At 48.4% G+C, this 19389-nt stretch overlaps 1 protein-coding gene across 1 annotated transcript; it reads left to right on the plus strand.

Annotated features, from left to right (window-relative positions):
• The first annotated feature begins 11153 nt into the window (after nt 1-11153).
• On the plus strand, nt 11154-19103 carry ITPRIPL2 (ITPRIP like 2). The gene has a single exon (XM_045770913.2). It carries the CDS (start codon nt 13830-13832, stop codon nt 15426-15428), a length of 1599 nt encoding a protein of 532 aa, XP_045626869.1. The 5' UTR covers nt 11154-13829; the 3' UTR covers nt 15429-19103.
• Nucleotides 19104-19389: the final 286 nt, after the last annotated feature.

The raw sequence follows: 19389 nt of genomic DNA on the forward strand, positions 1-19389 counted from the left end.
TATAAGCAGAAGTTCTTAGGTGGCACTTCTCAGAAAGCTTCTTAGGAATGGGGTAGGCAGCTAAAACCGGCTTTTTTTGCCTTCCCCCATATCTTGCTTCCACCTGGGATGTGGATGTGATGGCTGGAACTCCAGTATCCACTTCTGAAGACAGAGTTCCACATGTGCAAAATGACATGTGCACAGGAATATTTGCTGCAGAATTACTCATAATAGCAAAAAATGGTAACCAATCTCAGTGTGCGCTAGGTGGGGACCAGCCAAACAGCTTCCGACTCAGCCACACTAGGGATTACTCTCCAGCCATTAAGGAGAATGAGGTGGCTCTATTTGTTGTAATACGGAAAAATTTCCAAGACTTACTGAAATGGGAGTAAACTAAGGTGCAGAACAGAGCGTTTACGCACAGCTCAAATCCCAGTTAAACCACTTCACTAGCCTGATGAGGTGGTGGGCCAGGGTCAGGGAACTATGGCCAGGGAGCTAAATCTAGCTATTATTGTAAATCAGTTTTTATTGAAACACGACCCTGTCCTTCATTTACGTGTCTATGGCTGCTTTCCCCCTACAAAGACAGACTTTAATATCTACAACAGAATCTGTATGGCCCACCAATCCTAAATTATTTACCTACTGGCCCTTTACGGAAAGCATTTGTGACCCCTGATCCAGGCCTTGCTCTCATTATCTCTAAAATAGGTTGACGGAAACATGCCTTGGTTCACAGAGATTATAAGGATTATGGAACACAATGAACATAAAACTACTTAGCATTTATACTAAACCCCACCAGGTTTAAACCCCTTTAGTTTAAACAAAGGTAAGCATCATGACTTTGTCACTGATCTCATTCTCTTCTCTCCCAGTAGAAACTTCCCTGTAGCTATTTAATGAATATAATTTTTTTTCAGATCCAAGTAAATTGCTTTAGATATTAAAGAATAGTTTCCAAATCTAGTAAACGTGTGTGTGTGTGTGTGTGTGTATGTGTGTGTGTTGGGGGAGTTGGCACCGAGTTGAGGGTAGGAAACCAATATTTGTCAAGCCCCTACTATGCGCCAGGTGTGGGATAGATGCTTTCCATGTGTTACTTCACTGAAGTCTTATTACCCAGGAAAGGAAGCTTGGAGCTCAGAAAGAAGGGATGCATAGTCAATGACACCATTTGGGAGTCTGAGCTGGGGACTCAAATCCAATGCTGCTTCTTCCCCCAAAGCACATGCTCTTTCCATGAGAGAAGCACCTCACGATTGAGCTGTGTCCACCTCCAGGCAAGATCCTGGACCACTGCACACCTCACCTGTGGTTTGCCTGCGACAGTCCTGTTCAATGCCTATTGTCCAACTTGCTTATCCGTGGCAGCCATTTGTCCTCTCAAGCGTGAGTTTGGACAATATGGTCCCCACTGTAATGTACGAGACTTCAAATATCAGCTCAGTGAGGGCCGAGATCTTTGTTTTGTTTACTGAGTGTTCTCAGCACCTAGAACAGAGTATGGCACATAGTAGGTGGTCAATAAGTGTGTGTTGCATCAATGGAATGTTGAGCGAATTATCAGTAACCCACACAGGTAGCTGCCAGGTGAACAAGAGCCACATGGTGGGAAGAGGACTGTTCTGTCACAATAACTCTAAACATGCCTGGATACCTGGCTCTTGGTCTCTCTATGTGGTTACAGCAAACTGTGCCTCGTTTGGGTTTGGGGGATTTTAGTGATACAAATTGAACACCCACTTCATACCAGATATGGTCCAGGTTGGGCATCCCAGATGAACGAGGTGAGTATTGTTAAAGGCCGCCTAAAGAATGGGGGCCCCCCCGGGAGAAGGGGTCCCTCATGCTGGGTTAGAAATTAAACACATTGAGCCCCAGGTGGCTTTGCCAAAGAAAGGGACGTAGATTATGTGCTCAGCATAGCCGTGACATGAAGGCCGTGATAATCCATCCCTTTTATTCACACAGTATGTCGTGGGCCACTTCCAGCCGCAGAAGAAAGCCTGACCTTTGGAGAGGGGCTATAAAAAGACAGCCAAATCTGCTCCTTCTTTCCCCACAATGCACCTTTCACAAAGGAAGAGAAGCAAAGGATCTCCGTGTTCAAGGGAAAGGTACACAAAGGCAACTTGGCATTTTGTCAAGCTGATGGCCAGAGCACAGAGCGGCAAGCAAGATGCTGCTGAGACTGGGACAGCCTGATGTGGCCAGGTGAGAGCCGGACGGTGTGGCTGCCAGCAGAGAGGGGCCTCCTTGCCCGCTAGCTCTCCAGCACCAGCAGGCTGGGGCTGAGGGCGGTTTAGGAAGCTGCTCGAGAGCTCCAGAGCCAGGAGTTTGAGGACTTAGCAATCTCTCTCAAGGCCTTAGCAATCACAGCTACACTTACGATGGGCTCAAACCAATAGGATGAAGGGTGTCATACCCTCCAGTGAGAAGATTCTGAGCTCGATTGAGTAAAAACATCCTGGAGGATGACGTTGCCGAAGGTTTCAGAGAAAGTGAGTGGCCTGTTCGTTCTCGCCATCCCTTGCAGCCTAGGAATGGGATGGAGAGGTTCCAGAGTCAGCAGGAATGGTGAAAAGGCACATATTATCAAAGATACCCTTGAAACAATTTCTTAAATTCCTAGAATATACAACATTGTACCATCCCTATACATCTGGTTTATTTTTTTTCAGGGCTGGAACGGATCACTGCATTTCTCTGGTTGAGCTCAGTCGGTTGTTTCTTGGGACCATATTGAAGGCAAATAGCAATCTTCGAATATTAGTCGCACGCAGCAGGTGGGAACTGGATACAGTGAGGTGAGGAGGAGATTGTAAGCTTCCATTTCACACTTACCCACAAGCCATGTGCTCGATAGAGTCAGTGGTAGATGGGTGGTTTTCCTGCAATGGATGTTTATATTGTGACTCTCATATCCCCCCCCCCCCCGCCAACTCTCTCTCTCCCCCTATTCCCTGCTCCCTCATCTTTCTGCCATAGCACAGGCATATCTGTCTAGCATTCGTGGGTTCAGAAAAGTTCTCCCACCTTGGCACAGGCTTCTCTTCTCCCCAACTTTCCCGGGCCGGTAAAATAAATTCGGCAAATATTTATTTATTGAATGGTTCTTATGCCAGGCACTGGGGAGATAATGGGGCACAAAGCAGATAAAAACCCTGCTTATGTTCCAGTGGAAGAAGTAAGTGAGTTGGAACTCTGACCTAGGATCACCCACTTGTCATTTTGCTAAGTTAGGACTTAAGGATAGAAACAAACCTCTCATGATCATTGTTGCTATCAGTTTCTCCCTAGAAGACAATGGTTATTTTAACATCCAAAAGAGTCTTAAGGGCATACTTTTATAATTTTTTTTTAAAGATTTTATTTATTGGGCACCTGGGTGGCTCAGTCGTTAAGTGTCTGCCTTCGGCTCAGGGCATGATCCTGGCGTTCTAGGATCAAGCCCCACATCAGGCTTCTTGGCTGGGAGCCTGCTTCTTCCTCTCCCACTCCCCCTGCTTGTGTTCCCTCTCTCGCTGGCTGTCTCTTTCTCTGTCAATTTATTTGACAGAGAGACTGCATGTTTTCAAGTGGGGCGAGGAGCAGAGGGGGAGGGAGAGAAACAAGCGGACTCCATGCTGAGCCCGACATGGGGCTCGATCTTACCATCATCTGAGCCAAAATCAAGAGTTGGACGTTCAATTGACCAAGCCCCCCAGGCGCCCCTCTTATTATTTTTTTTAGGGCTTTTATTTTTTAAGTAATCTCTATACGCAACATGGGGCTCGAACTTACAACCCCTGAGATGCGTGCTTCACCGACTGAGCCAGCCAGGTGCCCTGGGCATACTCTTAAAAGGATAGATTTTCCTCAATGATTATATTAGAACCTAATCATATGCAAATTTAAGTTGTTGGGATTCAGCTACATAAACAAAACTGCTCTGGGTGTGGGAGAGAACACTTTAAATAACACTTTAATAATGTAGACAATTTCGCTCCCCCTTTACTTAAAGAGCTGGCTTCCTGTTGTCTCCCATTTCCGTGCCTTACAACGGCTCCCTCGCCAGGCTGAGTGCCTGACGATACATATTACTCATACAACGTGACCCATAACTCAAACCAGCTCCTTCATCAGGTGCTCCACGGATGGTTTCAATGCTGGAGAAAAATCGGACGGTAATTACGGTCAATGAGAGATAGAATATCAGTTCCCAAAATAGCAACTTCCTAAATAGATTTTCATATATATTTTTTTTTCTTTCAACATCATTTTGAAAAAAAACATTCAAGCAGACAGAGAAATTGAACGAATTGTGCAGAGGACGCCCATTTACCCACCATTGAGATTCTACCCTGAATGTTTAACTTGACTTGCTTTCTTGTGTCTGCCCATTCATCCACCCCTCTCTCCACCCATCATTCCAGCTCACTTTTTTTTTTTAAGATGTTATTTATTTATTTGACAGAGAGAGAGACAGCCAGCGAGAGAGGGAACACAAGCAGGGGGAGTGGGAGAGGAAGAAGCAGGCTCCTAGCGGAGGAGCCTGACGTGGGGCTCGATCCCATAACGCCGGGATCACGCCCTGAGCCGAAGGTAGACGCTTAACCGCTGTGCCACCCAGGCGCCCCTCCAGCTCACTTTTTGATACATTTCAAGGGCAACAGCTGAGGCCAGGACACATCACCCCAAAATACTTCAGCAAGCACATGACTCACTAGAATCCAATTTGTGTTTATGATTTTTGAGGTAAAACTGAGATGCAGTGAAAGCACAAGCCTGAAGTGGACTATTCAATGAGTTTTGACAAATGTGTAATCCAAATCCCTACGCTGATCTATCAAGGGTAATTTGAACGAAATACAATTTTCTTTTGCTATGTGCTGACTTTGAAATGTCCCTACCCTGTAAGAAGAGACTTCACCGTAAATTGAGCTTTATGAAAAATTCTCTTCATATGTTTTATTTTGCTCTTCTGCCCCTGACCCTGGAAAACATCATCAGAGGCCCGTTTGGAAAGAGTTGACTCGAGGCAGTTTGTGGGGTGGTTCAAGTTATCAGCATAAGAAGCCTGGGTTCAAATCCCAGCTCTGCCACCTTCTGGCTCTATGAACTAGGGCAAAGTAGGTACCCAGCCTGTAAGCCTCAGTTTCCCCATCTGCAAGATAAAGATTGAACCTGCTTCATAAGGCTGTTTAGTGTGGTGAGGGCTGAATTAGTTAAATTACATACAGAGCTTGATTAGAACATTGCCTGCCAAGTAGCAAACACTCAGGACACGCTGACCCTTATCCCTGAATTGGTAGCAGGAGACAGAGAGGAGGAGGTCTCCTATCTGACTCATTAACTTTGTAGACAGTGGCTTTCTGAACTCAGTGATTTTATGTTCCTCTCGGTTCTGAGTCTCTCTGGCCGCATTGGCCCTCCAGCCAGAAATTTAATGACTGTCAGAATTCTCACCATGACATCACCAGACAATGTCAGTGGGAAGTCTGTGTCCATAAAATGACTCAAACTAGAACTGGAGTAGGTGGGGGATCGGGTCCTTACTCTCTAATTGTGTTGGGTTTTAGTGTAAATCTCATGGCCTTGAATTTAATATTGCACCATTTTATTGGCACCAAATTGCATTACTGACTCATTAGCTCTCTCTTGGCCCTTCATCTCTGCCAGACCAAAGCTTGCCTTTGACTGATGTTGGTTTCATTATTCGGGACTCTTAAATAAACAGTGTCTTTGAAAATGGAGATCAGGGAAGGACATTTTCCAGGGGAAAGCTCTTTATCAATATAGGGATACTTTGCTGGACTTCTGAAATAAGATTCGTTCTTTCATGCAGGCAGCCATTCAACAATTAGTAACTGAGCGTGTGCAGGACAGTTATGGTCCCTGTTCGCAAGAGCTCTTACAATATATTTAGAAATACAAACATTTATTTAGTAATCACACAAATAATGATTCACAATTAGGACAGAACTGATCCAACAGCAGTCCTTGGGGCAGATACTGTTGGTTGCCTGCTATGGCAAAGGCTGATAATCATCCCCTAATATTTATTTCCTTTCTTTTCCATAGTAATAGAACACTTATTTTTAGCAGGATACATGCTATCTAGGATAATGACTACATTTCCCAGCCTCCTGTGCTGTGCGATGTGGCCACGTATGATTCTGGGACCAATTCCAATGTGTGGAAGGGGGTTCTCCCACACCAGCGGGGTGTCCTGCAGTACAACTCAATTCTGACACTCTGTATCTGGAGACAGAGTCAGATTCCATAGATTAAGGAAGGGCTGAGTCCCACAAGACGGCCCCTCACCACCTCACTTCACGTGCCATTCACAAGGCTACGTTGTTACCTGTGCTTCTGACCTAGCAGGAGGTTCTATGGGTCATAGGTTCCAACACCCCACCCCCACCTGGCCTTGGGTGTGATTAATTTGCTAGAGTAGCTCACAGAACTCAGAGAAACATTTTGCTTAGTAGATGATGGGTTTACTACAAAAGGATGTAACTTCAGAACGGCCAGGTGGAAGGTATGGGGCAAGGTATAGGGAAAGAGCTGGGGTGGGGGTGTTCCATGTCTTCTCCAGGCACCGCTCTTCCCCCATCAGCGCCTGTTCATGAGCTGGAAGCTCTCCAACCCCCAAGGTATGGATTTTTATGGAGGTTTCATGACATAGGCATGATTGATGAACTCGTTGGCCATTGGTGACTGATTCAACCCCTCACCCCACACCTATCCCTGGAGGTCAGGGGGTGGGACTAAAGTTCCCAACCTCTTAATCACTTGGTTGTTTCTCCAGGCACCCACTCTCCATCCTTAGGTGCTCGAAAGCCATTCGTTAACATAACAAAAGACACCTCATTGCTTTCATCACTTAGGAAATTCCAAAGATTTTAGTTGGTCTGTGCCAGGAATGGGGATGAAGCCCATATATATATTTCTTTTCTTTCTTTTTTTTAAAGATCTTATTTATTTATTTATTTAAGAGCAAGGGAGAGGGAGAAGCAGACTCCCCACTGAGCAGGGAGCCCAATGCGGGACTCTATCCCAGAACCCTGGGATCATGACCTGAGCCAAAGGCAGAGGCTTAACTGACTGAGCCACCCAGGCACCCCAGCCATATATATATATATGTGTGTATACATATAAGATATACATATATATATATGTATATCTTATTCTAAATCACAACATCCCATCAGGTGACTAAGTTATGGCCAATGCAGTGTTGGCAATTCCCTGTCCTGCCCTTCCTTTGTCCTTTTACTTCTTCCCATGGGGTTTGCATCCCCAGTAACTTTCATATGCAAGCCATACTAGGTTCTGTTTTCTAGGAAAGGGAGCTAAAATGCTTTCCCACCTCATGCCACCACCAACCCTGCATCAGGGTTACCAGGAAGAGGTACACTCACATGACCTCAGGCCCCAGTGGGGCTTATTATATAAGGCTCCAAGGCAAAGAGGCCACAGCTGCTCACTCAAACAGGAACGAGATCTGGAACGTCACCCAGGCACATGGTGGCTTTAGTGGCCCAACATCGACTCGGACACTCACCATTCTTGGATCAGCTGCTCGTTCCTATCGTCCCCTGACCTGCCATGGTATATATTTCCTCGAGGTCTTGGTGTATTCTGTGACTTCTGCTTAATTCCAAATCCTGCTTCCTCTCGGCTTCTCTGTCCCATTCAGAATCCCCAAGGGAAAAGATGGCTTTGAGTCATTTGGCCACCATCTAGTATTGGGTGGCATTGTCGGCAAAGCTGTGTGGCAGGCTTCTTTGTGGCTGGCTGCCCTGGTGCAGTCACTTGAGAGTAAATATTTAGCAACATATGCATCAATTTGACATTGGTGTGACATCCATAGAAGTGTGACTGATGGGCTTGTCTCTCTGAAGAGAGGATAGAGCAGCGTGGGTGTTCCGAGTTGCATGTGAGATGAGCTGTGTGATAGTCATGCATTGGAGAACCAACGGGAAACTTTTAAAGAAACAGCAATAGATCATTTATCACATACAGTTTGAGGAACACTGAGAAAGTTGCGGCAAAGGACTCTGAGCCCACCTTCCAGAAAAGATTCCTAAGCCACACAGCAGAACTTGGCCATCATGGGAGCTGCTGCCTCTGCCCCCGCTGGAGAGCTGCCTATGGAATTGAGACCCAGCCGTGGGTGGCAGAACCACCCCACCTTTGCCACCAGCCATACTAGCAAAGTGGGCGTCTTAGGCGGCTTCTGTCCCTGTGCCAGAGAATCCAAGAATGTGTTCAGCTTTCCAGCCCCAGGTGCGGAAGAAGGCTTGCTGGAGAAGGCTGGGATGGATGGCCAGTGAATGCCACAGTGTCTGTTCACCAACTCCAGACTCCTGCAACAACAGGATTCACGTTCCGCTCCCCACCACTGTCACATGGACCTCCGTGCATGGCACATTCTGTTGCCATTACCCCAAATGGCCTCCCTGCATTTCTGCTGCTTAGAATCTTATTCATTCATTCATTCCTTCATTTCTTCATTCAACAAATCTCTGAAGTGCCAAGCATGGCATTGGGTGCTGGGGATACCAAGTTGAATCTGACAAAAATCCCTGCTTCCAAGAACCTCTTTACCTGGTTATGGACATAGAAACATAAATTAACCTGTCTCCCCAGGATGCCCCCTTTCTGTGCCAGAAAACCCTTGACAATGTGAAAGGGAGTGAAGTGCCAGGTTTATGTGCTCAGCTCTGCGGTCAGGTTTGCCAGCTGTGTGACTTGGAATAAGTTACTCAACCTCTCTTAGCCTCACTTTTCCCATGTGCAAAAGGGTACTAATAACAGCACCTGCCTCACTGGGCTTGTTCTGAGTATTTGGGGAGATGCTGCTCGGGAAGGGCTGCGTCCAGGAGGTTCATGATATTTATCAAACGTAGTGTCCTTTCCCATCCTTCAAAGCCTGTCCTATGTCTCGTCCCTGTCCCCGGGACCCTTCCCCAAGCCTCCCGTGAGAAATGAGTCACCTCAGCTTTCTCTTTTCCTCTCATCAGTGTTGTCATTCTTCCTCTATGGGACACACCTCTGGCATATCAGAAATGCTGGAAGGACTGTGTGTATATATTTGCTGATCTGTTAAAAAAAAAAAACACAGGAGTGGTCCTTGTCAAATATTGAACATTAAAGGAAATTTCCAAGGAAATTATTATCAGAAGTCACTGAAAGGGTGGCAATTTTCTGAATCCACTGACACTGTGTGGAGAGAGCATACCTTCCTTTGCATTCCTCTCTGCCTGGCACAAGGTGAGAACCCACAGAGGTGTGTTATAAATTAATAATGAATGATTTTGTGTTTGTTCTGACACATACAGGAGATTTTCCAAGGGCAAAGTTCTGAGGCTTGTACCTTGAACTCTTTGGAGGAAATGAGCTATGGAAACCAATTGTAGGCAGGAAAAACAGTAAGAGCGATACATCGTTTGCTCAGTGTAGTGGGGTGAATCATGGCCCACTGTGAGATAATAGAAAATATATTCCTGGCACAGAGCTCCTAAAACCCTTGTGATTTTCTAGGTGATAACAGCACTAGGAGCATATTTTGTTCTAATGAGGTGACTCTGGGTGGGCTCCTGGATGGCTCCAGGATGGGTTCTGGCCACTAGGAAGACCAAGCCATGATTAGAAGCTTGGTATTTTCAGCAGCCCCCTCCCCCACTTCTCCAGAAAGGGGAAACGGCCTAAAATTGAGTTAATAATTGATCACGTGTATGTGAGAAAGCCTCCAGAAAATCGCAATGGTACAGGGTTTGGGGAGCTTCTAAGTTGATGAACACATCCGTGTACTGGGAGGATGACATGACACCTTGTTAAAAGAGGAACACCCCAACTCCACAGGGACAGAAATATCTTTAGCATGTCCTTTAATAAACTGGTAAACATGCTCCCCTGAGTTCTGTGAGCTGTTTTTGCAAATTGATCAAACCCAAGGAGGGGGTTATAGGAACCTCCAATGTGTAGCCAAGTTGGACAGAACAGTGGGTCACCTGAGGAGACCTACTACTTGTGATTGGCGTCTGAAGTGTGGAAGGCCAGTCTTATGGGACTGAGCTCTTAACTTGTGGGATCTCATACCATCTCCAGGGAGATAGTGTCAGAATTGAGTTAAATTGTAGGACACCCAGCTGCTGTGGCAGAGAATTGCTTTTTGTGGGATATGCAGTGTGAGTAGTAAAGGAGACACATATGAAGGAAAACAGGCTCTTCCGATACACTCCCTGCCCCAAAAAAAGATATATCCCTGTCCTAACCCTTGAAACCTGTGAATGTGACCTTATTTGGGAAGAGAATCTTTGCAGATGTAATTAAGTTAAGGCTCTCCAAATGAGATCACTAGGATTCCATCCAGTGACACCTGTCCTTACAAGAGACAGAAAAAGAAAAGATACAGACACAGAGGAGAAGCCTATAGGAAGAGAGAAGAAGAGATTAGAGCAGAGTGATGTGGCCATAAGCCAAGAAAGGTGGACAAGGCAAGGAAGGATACTCCCCTAAAGCCTTCTGATGGGGCACAGCCCCGTTGCCTTCGAGAACTGTGAGAAAATACATTTCTGTTGTTTTAAGCCCCCCAGTTTGTGGTTCTTTGTTACAGTGGCCCCAGGAAATGAATACAGTTGCTTTGGGTCTATAACAGCTGACCCAAGTAGTCAAAGCAGAGATTGTAGGGCCTAAAATATTTATTCTCTGGCCTTTTACAAAAAGTGTTTGCTGACCTGTGATCGAGAGTTGCCCTTCTTTGTATGGCTGAAGACAGCACGCCACCATTCCCACTAGGGAGAACATGTTACTCTGTTAAAATCCCATTTCATAGGTTATAGGGGAGATTGAAGCAAAGTGAGATTAAGAGGTTTATCAAAAAATGGTGGCAACCTGTTGTTTTTGCATGCCAAACATCCCCCTTCTTCCAGGGTAGCGCTGTGACTTTCCATGAGAGATACCCCTCCCCCAGTCCCTGTGGTTTGGGCAGGGCTCACCCCACCTCCAACTGTGTTAGTCAGCTGGGGCTCTATATACTATAGACTGGATTGCTTAACCAACAGAAATTTCTTTTCCCACAGTTGTGGCGGCTGGAGAGCCCAAGGTCAAGGTGCAGAGGGTCTGGTTTCTGGTGTAAGCTCTCCCTCTGGCCCACAGGTGTTCACCTTCCTGTTGTGTCCTCACAAGGTCTTTCCTTGGTGTGTGTGTATGTATGGAGAGAGACCTCTCTGTCTTTTCCTGTTCTTTTTTTTTTTTTTTAAGATTTATTTATTTTAGAGAGAGACAGTGAGTGAGCGTGTGGGGGGAGGGGCAGAGGGAGAGCATCTCCAAGCAGCCTCCCCGCTAAGCAAGGAGCCCCACTTGGGGTGCAGTCCCAGGACCTGTGAGATCATGACCTCAGCCGAAACCAAGAGCCCAGGCTCGATCGACTGAGCCACCCAGGTGACCCTTCTTCTTCTTATAATGACACCAGTCCTGCTGCATTAGGGCCCATCCTTATAACTTAATTTATCCTTAATAACCAATGAAAAGCTATTTCTAAGTACAGTCACATTAGGGGTTGGGGTTTCAATATATGAGTTTTGAGGGGACACAACTCAGTTCATAGCACCAGCCCAGGCCAGCTTCATCAGTGCATTCTCGAACTTGGCCACTTTCATTTATTTCCTTAAAAAAATTTTTTTTTAAGTAAATTCTATCCCCAACATGGGGCTTGAACTCCCGAATTCCGAGATCGAGTCGCGTGCTCTACCAACCGAGTCAGCCAGGTACCCCCACTTGTCACTTTTTGCATATTTCTCAAGACTGTCTCTAGGCATGGCATTTGCTACAATTTTCAGGCAAGCACAGCTCTCTTTTCCTCTGCACCGCGGTTAATGTGAGGGTATGAGGCCGGACCAGCCGGGGGCATATGGAGAGGGCCTGGCAGAGAGTGCCCCCAGTTTAGAAGAAAGCAGAGTTAAGAAGGGGATGGGGAGTACCTGGCTCCAACTCTACCAAAGCCGGATTTCCTAGGCATCTCACGTAACATGACACAGTAAGTGATTTTTTTAGCTGTGTTCCTATCACTTGCAACCCAAAGACCCTGGACTAGTAGACCATGAGCCCATAGCTAATAGCTAAGAGTAGTAGGGATGGGATCTGAAAGCAGGTCTCAGCTCTAAGAGGCTCAACCCAGGATTTCCTGGGAGTGATCCCATGCTTACCTCAGCCACACCCTCTGCGTCCTGAGTCGCAGAGGGGAGCTGAGTTCTGACAGTTTTAATGCGTTCACCTTTGGTCTCCTTCAGTGGTGTTGGGAGTGGGGAAGGTGCAATGAGCATAAGTAAATAAAGATAATTATTTCAATAAATCCAGTTTAATTAAACAAATCCAGATTACTTCAGGGAATGCTCCCTGCTATGAAACAAAACAAAGCTTCCCGAGGTCCCAATGCAGTTCCTGACAAAGGACACAGACGAATTCCCAGCAGTTGAGGAGGGGACTCCCTGGTCCCCCTCCCTGAGTCCTTGCCTCCTGGATTCTCTGGAGCTAGATGCTTGTATTCAAGGCACAGCCCTGCTGAAGCTGTGGGACCCTGGGCAAGTCCAGGAACCTGACTATGCCCCAGTTTCCCGGTCTGAAAAATGGGGAAAATAATAGTGTACATTTCACAGGATTAACATGAGGAGTATGTGTAAGGTGATTAGCACAATAGGGGCACACAGTAAGTCCTCTGTAAAAGCCGAAATTGTTACCCCCAAGGCTGGATCCTCCTCGTTCAGATCTCAGACCAAAGTGAGGCTTCAGCTTCCATGGGGCAGCCCCCCACCTTCTCACTCCCTCAGGCTGTTTTGTTTCTTTGAGAGCATTTTCTGCTACGGGAGACTTTCTCTTTTGGTTTCCTTTTTTAGAAAGTTGTAAGCTTTAGGAAGGGCAGAAACCTTGGCTAATCTTGTCCACTGCTGTTTCCCCAGCTCCTAGCCTACTGCCTGGCACGTAGTAGGTGCTCAGTAAATACTGGTTTGAATAAGGGGACGGCAGCACAGTGGCAGCGGCCACTTCCGTACCAGAGCCTGCCACGCCACCAACGCCACGACTTGCTTGGCTGGGGGCGGGGAGGGACACCCTGGGTGTGAGCCCTTTTCTCCTCCTTTTCAACTTCCCCGTGTAACTTTATGTGAGCACCACTCCAGAGGCTCCCAGGACGAGGCCACCGCCCCGGAATCACGGCCTTCCCGGTTCTGCCTTCGGGGAGGGGGGAGGGGGGCGGCCCGCGAGAAGTCAGTTCCCAGCGCGTCCTGAAGTCCCTCCCGCCGCCCCGCGTCGCTTTAAGGCGGAGGCCGGGGAGGGGGCCACGCTACCCGCCGGCTCCGCGCACGGCTCCAGACTTCGGCATTTCCTCCCGGCTAGCTGGCGCGGACTCCTCTCCCCTCGTTAAAGGAAACTCCTGGGGCCGAGTAACGGGCACAAGCGCGGAGGAGAGCGGGAACGAGCGCCGAGGGGGAGCGCAGGAGTGCCGCGCAGGGTAGGAGGCGAGCCGGGCCGGATCGGAAGCTGGCCGCGGGCAGCGCGCCGGGGCACCGGGCGGGGAGGGCCGCCGGGCGGGACGGAGCGTGCAGCCGGCGCTGGGCGCGGCCCGGGGCCCGGGAGTGCAGGGCGGGCCGCAGCTGGAAGGAAAACTTGAGCTGGGAGAGGAGGCCGAGCTGGAGGGCGCCTTCCCCCGGCCCTGCGAGGGGGGAGCCGCCGCGGAGGCGAAGGAGACCAGGACCGCGGGGCTGCCCGGGCGCTGCCCGCATGCTGGGCCGGGGGCGCCGCCGGGGCTCGCGCCCTGGGCTGCAAGGCCGCCGCTGCCCCGGGCGCCCGGTATGTCGGTGCACTACACCCTCAATCTGCGTGTCTTCTGGCCCTTGGTGACCGGCCTCTGTACTGCCCTTGTGTGCCTCTACCATGTCCTCCGCGGAAGCGGGGGCTCCCGGGCCGAGCCCCCCGACGGTGCGGATGGCGGCTTCCCGCTGCTCAAGGTGGCCGTCCTGCTCCTCCTTGGCTACATCCTTCTGCGCTGTCGCCACGCTGTTCGGCAGCGCTTCCTGCCAGGGTCTCCTCGCCTGGGGAGCCACTCCACCTTCTCTCCTAGACACTTCCGAGAGCCGAGTCTTGGCATCTTGCTGGAGAGTTACTATGAGCACGAGGTGCGCCTATCCCCGCACGTGCTGGGCCACAGCAAGGCGCACGTGAGCCGAATCGTGGGCGAGCTGGTGCGGGCTGGCCGGGCCCGGGGGTCCCCCGGCCCCATCCCCGGCGGGGCGCTGGCGTTGGCCTTCCGGGGAGACTTCATACAGGTGGGCAGCGCCTACGAGCAGCATAAAATCCGGCGGCCCGACGGCTTCGACGTGCTGGTGCCGCTGCGTCTTCCGCCGCTGGTGGCGCTGGAGCCGCGGAGCCTGGGCGCCCAGCCCGCGCTGGCCCCAGCCTTCCACGGCTGCTTCGTGTGCGCCCTCAAGGCGCCGCCGGGGGCCTCCGGGAGCCACTGGCTCCGGGACTGCAAACCCTTCGCCGACTGCTTCTGCGTGGACGTGCTCGGGCGGCGTCACCTCTCTGCCACGCTGGTGCTGCGCTGGTTCCAGGCGCACCTGCAGCGCTCCTTGGCCACCGTTCGCTACAGTCTGGAGGGGCGTTGTCGGGTCAGCCTGACCCCGGGCGGCCTGGAGCAGCCGCCCACCCTGCACATTCTGCCCTGCCGCACCGACTATGGCTGCTGCCGCCTTTCCATGGCAGTGCGTCTCATCCCCGCTGTGCATTTGGGCGATGGCGTTTTCCTCGTGGCACCACCACCGTCACCCTCGCCCGTTGGGCCTCTGTCTGAGCTCCCCGGAGGCCTGCGTACGGATGCGCTGTGGGGTGTGAACACAGCTCGGCAGGAGCAGAAGCTGCTGAGCTGGCTGCAGGAACGGGCCCCTCCAGGCACCTGCTACCTCAAGTGCCTGCAGTTGCTTAAAGCTCTGCGAGACCTGGGCGCCCGCGGGCTGGACCCGACGGCCGCCACCCAGTGGGGACGCATCCTGTCCTCATACATGCTCAAGACAGTGCTGCTGGCGGTGCTGTTGCGTGAGGGGCCTACTGCTCAAGGCTGGGACGAGGCGCACCTGTGCGAGCGGTTGGAAGAATTAGTGCAGTTCCTTAGGGACTGCCTGCTGCGACGCCATACACTCTTCCACTGTGTCCTGGGCCCTGGTGGGGCAGCTGCCGAGGTGGGCCCACTGCCCAAGGTACTGCGTGAAGCTGCCCCAGTTGACCTCCTGGCTGCGTTCGACAAGCAAGCCCGGGAACTTGCGGCGGCGCGGTTGCTGTCCACCTGGCGAAGGCTGCCCCAACTTCTCCGGGTCTATGGGGGTCCTCGCTACCTTGCCAGGTGCCCCCCACCCCGGAGTCAGCGCACACAGGGGTTCCCTGAAGATCAACCATAAACCTTGACAGTGCCCCTACCTGGCCTAATGCTCCTAAAGCCTCTCCCACCGTAGGGCGTGGGGATGGTAATGAAGCCAGTTTAATGCAAGGAAATAATGAGGTGCCAAAGGTGTGGGAAAATTCGGAGGGTGACATTTGGTGGCTTTTATGTACCCCCTGGCTCCACAATCCAGTATAGTTATGGCATCTTCTTCATACCCACCAGCGTATCCTGAGCAACCTACAGAAAGACCCCAAGACCAGCCTCTAAGAGTTGGTTCAAATGTTGGTTTGTGTGGAATGATTCTGTGGAAGGATCCAGCTTTTAGGGAAGCCCAATGAAGGAAGCAAGAACTAGCTGCAGGGAAAGCCCCCTCTGTCAGTTTTTGAGACACAGATCTCTGGCCCCCAAATTTAAAGAAGCTAATGTGTTTTTTATTTTTGTTTTTGTTTTTTTGCTGTAACTACTTGCTCCGTCCTGGGTTCCTGATTGTCTTTAAAGAAAAATCTCAGTCTTTATCTGCAACTGGAATTGAAGTTCTATTCTAGGGGCTAATGTTCTGAGGAACACAGTTTCCACTATTCAAATTAATATTAATGTGTTTTTTAAGTTTGACAATCATGGGTGTTTGACAGGATTGCAAAGAATTAAGTCATATGTGTTGAGAGGCAGTCAAGAGTGGGTTAGAGAAACTTCCAGAGCATACAGCACTTTATTTTGATCAGTCCTTTCATTTTGTGGTAATTGCCACTGCCAAGTGTTGCATCCGAAAAGGAGACCAATTACATTTATTATTAAGAAATGTGCAGTCTTAAAAAGCAGACTTGCTTAACATCCCTGCAGGCACGCACGGGATTATGTACCAGTCAACACCCGTTCAGAGCCCGCCGGGAGCCAGGGGAGCAAAGTAGGAAAGAACACATGTCTAGGACTGGTGAGCAGGGAAAACACGTTGGGTTTTGAGAAAGATACATTTTCAGTCTTTGCCTCTCTAGGTGACTCACCAGAGCTTGCTGCTGGCTGGAGACAGAAACTGTTGTTGTTGTTGTTGTTGTTGTTGTTGTTGTTTGAAGCCTTTTGAACAAACTCCTCTGTGTGGAAATTTCTTTCTGAGTTTCATGAGATAATGAGCAAATGCCTGCCTCAGTGCCTAGCAGGTAGTTAGCTCTCAGTCAGTGCTCAGTGATGGCTAGTGGTCACCACCTTTCCCTCCCATCCCCCTGGCAGCCTTTAAGTGGTCTCAAGGCCAACTTGGAGGAACGGTTGATTGGGCTCTAGTCTTGTAAAGCATTGCCCGTAGAATTTGGTATCTTGGGCTCTGTGCTCTCTGACCACCCATCAGAGGAGAGCGAGTGAGGGGGAGGGGAGTGGGCAACAGCTCTTGCCTGCAGTCTGCTGTTTTTTCTCTTTGGACCTAAATATCCCCAACTCACTCTAGGTTTAGGTTCAGAATAGTCCCTCATCTGCTTGCCTAATAGAAAATGCAGCCAGTCCCACCCAGTGTTAGACTTTGGGACTTTTTCATTTTTTTGACAGACATGTATTTGCTTAGACTCTTAAAGGTAAAACTTGGAAGACAGAAATAGCCACCTGGATAGGGCCATTGTTTAGCTTCTGCGTTATTTTGAGGGAATTCTTTAAACTTTCTTTAGGGGACCTACTTGGCCACTGTAGGAAATCATTGAGAATAAATGATGGGAGCTGCAGAGACGTCTTAGATTCTTTGCAACCTTGGACTGTAAGAGAAACAGTTGCAAATGTCATGCCTTCTCTTTGAGGTTGTTCTGGGAACAGTTCCTCTTGATATCACAAAGGTCATTCTCAGCTTTTAAGGTCAGTGTTAGGTCATAAGGTACTGAGTTTAGCAAAGGGATCAGTCTACCAGCTTCCTGCAAAGATATAAACTGCATAGTGTTTCTTAAAATTACTTTTTAAAACAGATGCAAAGAGTAAGTAGATCTTTATATATATATATAAATATATATATATATTTATAATGTTTCCATATCAGCCCCAATTCCCCCTGTAGTCATTAAGTTTACTGAAGTGGGGAACAGCAAGGCTGTTGGAGGGATTATAAAGCTTTAAAAGCTGAACTTTCCAAATGTCTCTAGTTGAGTTGATAGGTTCCTTTTTTTTTTTTTTTTTTAAATCTTACTAGTCTTTTGAAGTTTAAATCTGGTAACATTTTGTTCTTGTAGTTTTTTTTTTTTTCAGGTTAATTACCCAAAGCCTCATCCATCCTCAAGATTTTTAAATTGTATTATTATTTTTTAATTAATGGGACATTATGTTTGTGAATTATTAAAATATTGTTTTATTTAAGTGCCGTGCTGAGCGATCGTTCTCTGTACATGGCAACCAAAACCTAGAGATTTCGATCAATTTTGATCAATGTTTAGTGATTCCAAACATGTACTGTGTACAAATGAAATAATATGGCATATTAGCCAGGTGTGACGGTTGCCGGAGGCACTTAAATTAAGCTCAGTTCTGTCTTTTATCAGGGTTCTATCATCTCCTTGATCTGAAATGTACACATTTTTGGTGTATACTTGGTACTAGAGATTCATGTATGCGAAGATTCTTATACAAGAAGCCTCAAAATTGCTCATGGTAAAAAAAAAAAAAAAAAAAAAATTAACTGTCCAGCCAGTGCCAGAAGAAAAGTTTTGGGGAGGACGACTTAGCCATTTTGCCTGAAGACACCCTTCAGTAACTCCCACTGCCCAGTATTGGGAGCCATCCTGGAAGGCTCGTCGTTGTGGACTGAGAAAAGGAGATATTTTTTTGCAAGAGAAAATGAAAGAAGCTGTAAGAAGGGAGACCAGGAGCAAGGGAACCAAGAGAAATCTGAAGAATTCAGGAGGGAGGTCTTAAGAAGGAAGTGCAGAAAGAGATGGGGAGAAGGGGAACCCCAGGGGGGAAATCACAGGAGGGTGCAAGAGGTTTGGGTAGGAAACCCATTTTTAGGTATGTGCTATTTCAAGCCAGGGGTCGCAAACTCAGCAGCCTGCAGAAGCTGGGCAGGGAGAGCAGTAGGGAAGGGGTGGGTGGGTGGTGGGGACTGTGCCCCTCTTACGCAGGGCAGCCGTTGGTCAGCTGTGTGCTGGGAAAAAGGTAGGGAGGGGCCGGAAATCAGGATTTGGTTTGTTTTTTTTTTAAAGTGAAACTTTCTCAGTTTTAAACAAAATGGTTTTAAATTGGCCCAAACACCATGTGGGGCAAACAGAACATTTGCTTGAGCCTGGGGCCACGAGTTTGCGACTCCTGCCAGACACACGGTTAACCCTCCAAGTGTGTATAAGGTTATATTTATTGTTCTAGAGATGTTGTCGTTATACATAGTTGGGGGTGTGATATTTCAAGTCCTTATCTCTCAGAGCTAAGCTTTATTGTAGAAACAAAAAAAAAAAAAATTAACAGGGCCACAGATAACACTTAACTCAATTCCCAGAAGGACCCTCGATCCTCGGGCTGTTCTTGTCCAGCTACACATCCTCCCAGCAAACCACTGGGGCCAGTTCTTGGCGTTTCCTTCCTGGTGAGTTGGGGCTAACCTCCTCGGCTCTGTCTCGGAGTTCACAGATGAGTAATCAGGAAGGATTGCAGAATAACTTGTTTCTTTTTTATTTGTATTTTGTTCTTATTTTAAATTTAATCTTTTTTTTTTTTTTCTTTTAGTAGTATCCCAGACTGTGGCTTAGCAGTGATGGTGGGTGGCCTTGGACCCCAGAAAACCAATGCTGGGTCTTCAGGCCAAGAGTCATAGGCTCCTTACCATTCCCACTGCCACCGAGAACACTGTTGGCTCCCACCGAAACGGACATCCTAGCATTCAGAAGGGGTGAACCTAACATGCTTCCAAAGCATCTCTTTTAACCCCGTGGAGTAAGTCACTCTTTCTGTAAAATGTGGCCTTTGACCTCGGTGCAGAAGACTTATCCCTACCCACGTGGAGGAAGGCTATTACCTCCTTC

The sequence above is a fragment of the Ursus americanus genome, chromosome 2 (genome assembly GCF_024610735.1).
Source record: "Ursus americanus isolate L20-20 chromosome 2, mUrsAme1.1.p, whole genome shotgun sequence".
Lineage (NCBI taxonomy): Eukaryota > Metazoa > Chordata > Mammalia > Carnivora > Ursidae > Ursus > Ursus americanus.

Excerpts from the sequence above, each read along its gene's own strand:
- ITPRIPL2 (XM_045770913.2), top strand. The coding sequence starts at position 13,830 with ATGTCGGTGCACTACACCCTCAATCTGCGTGTCTTCTGGCCCTTGGTG.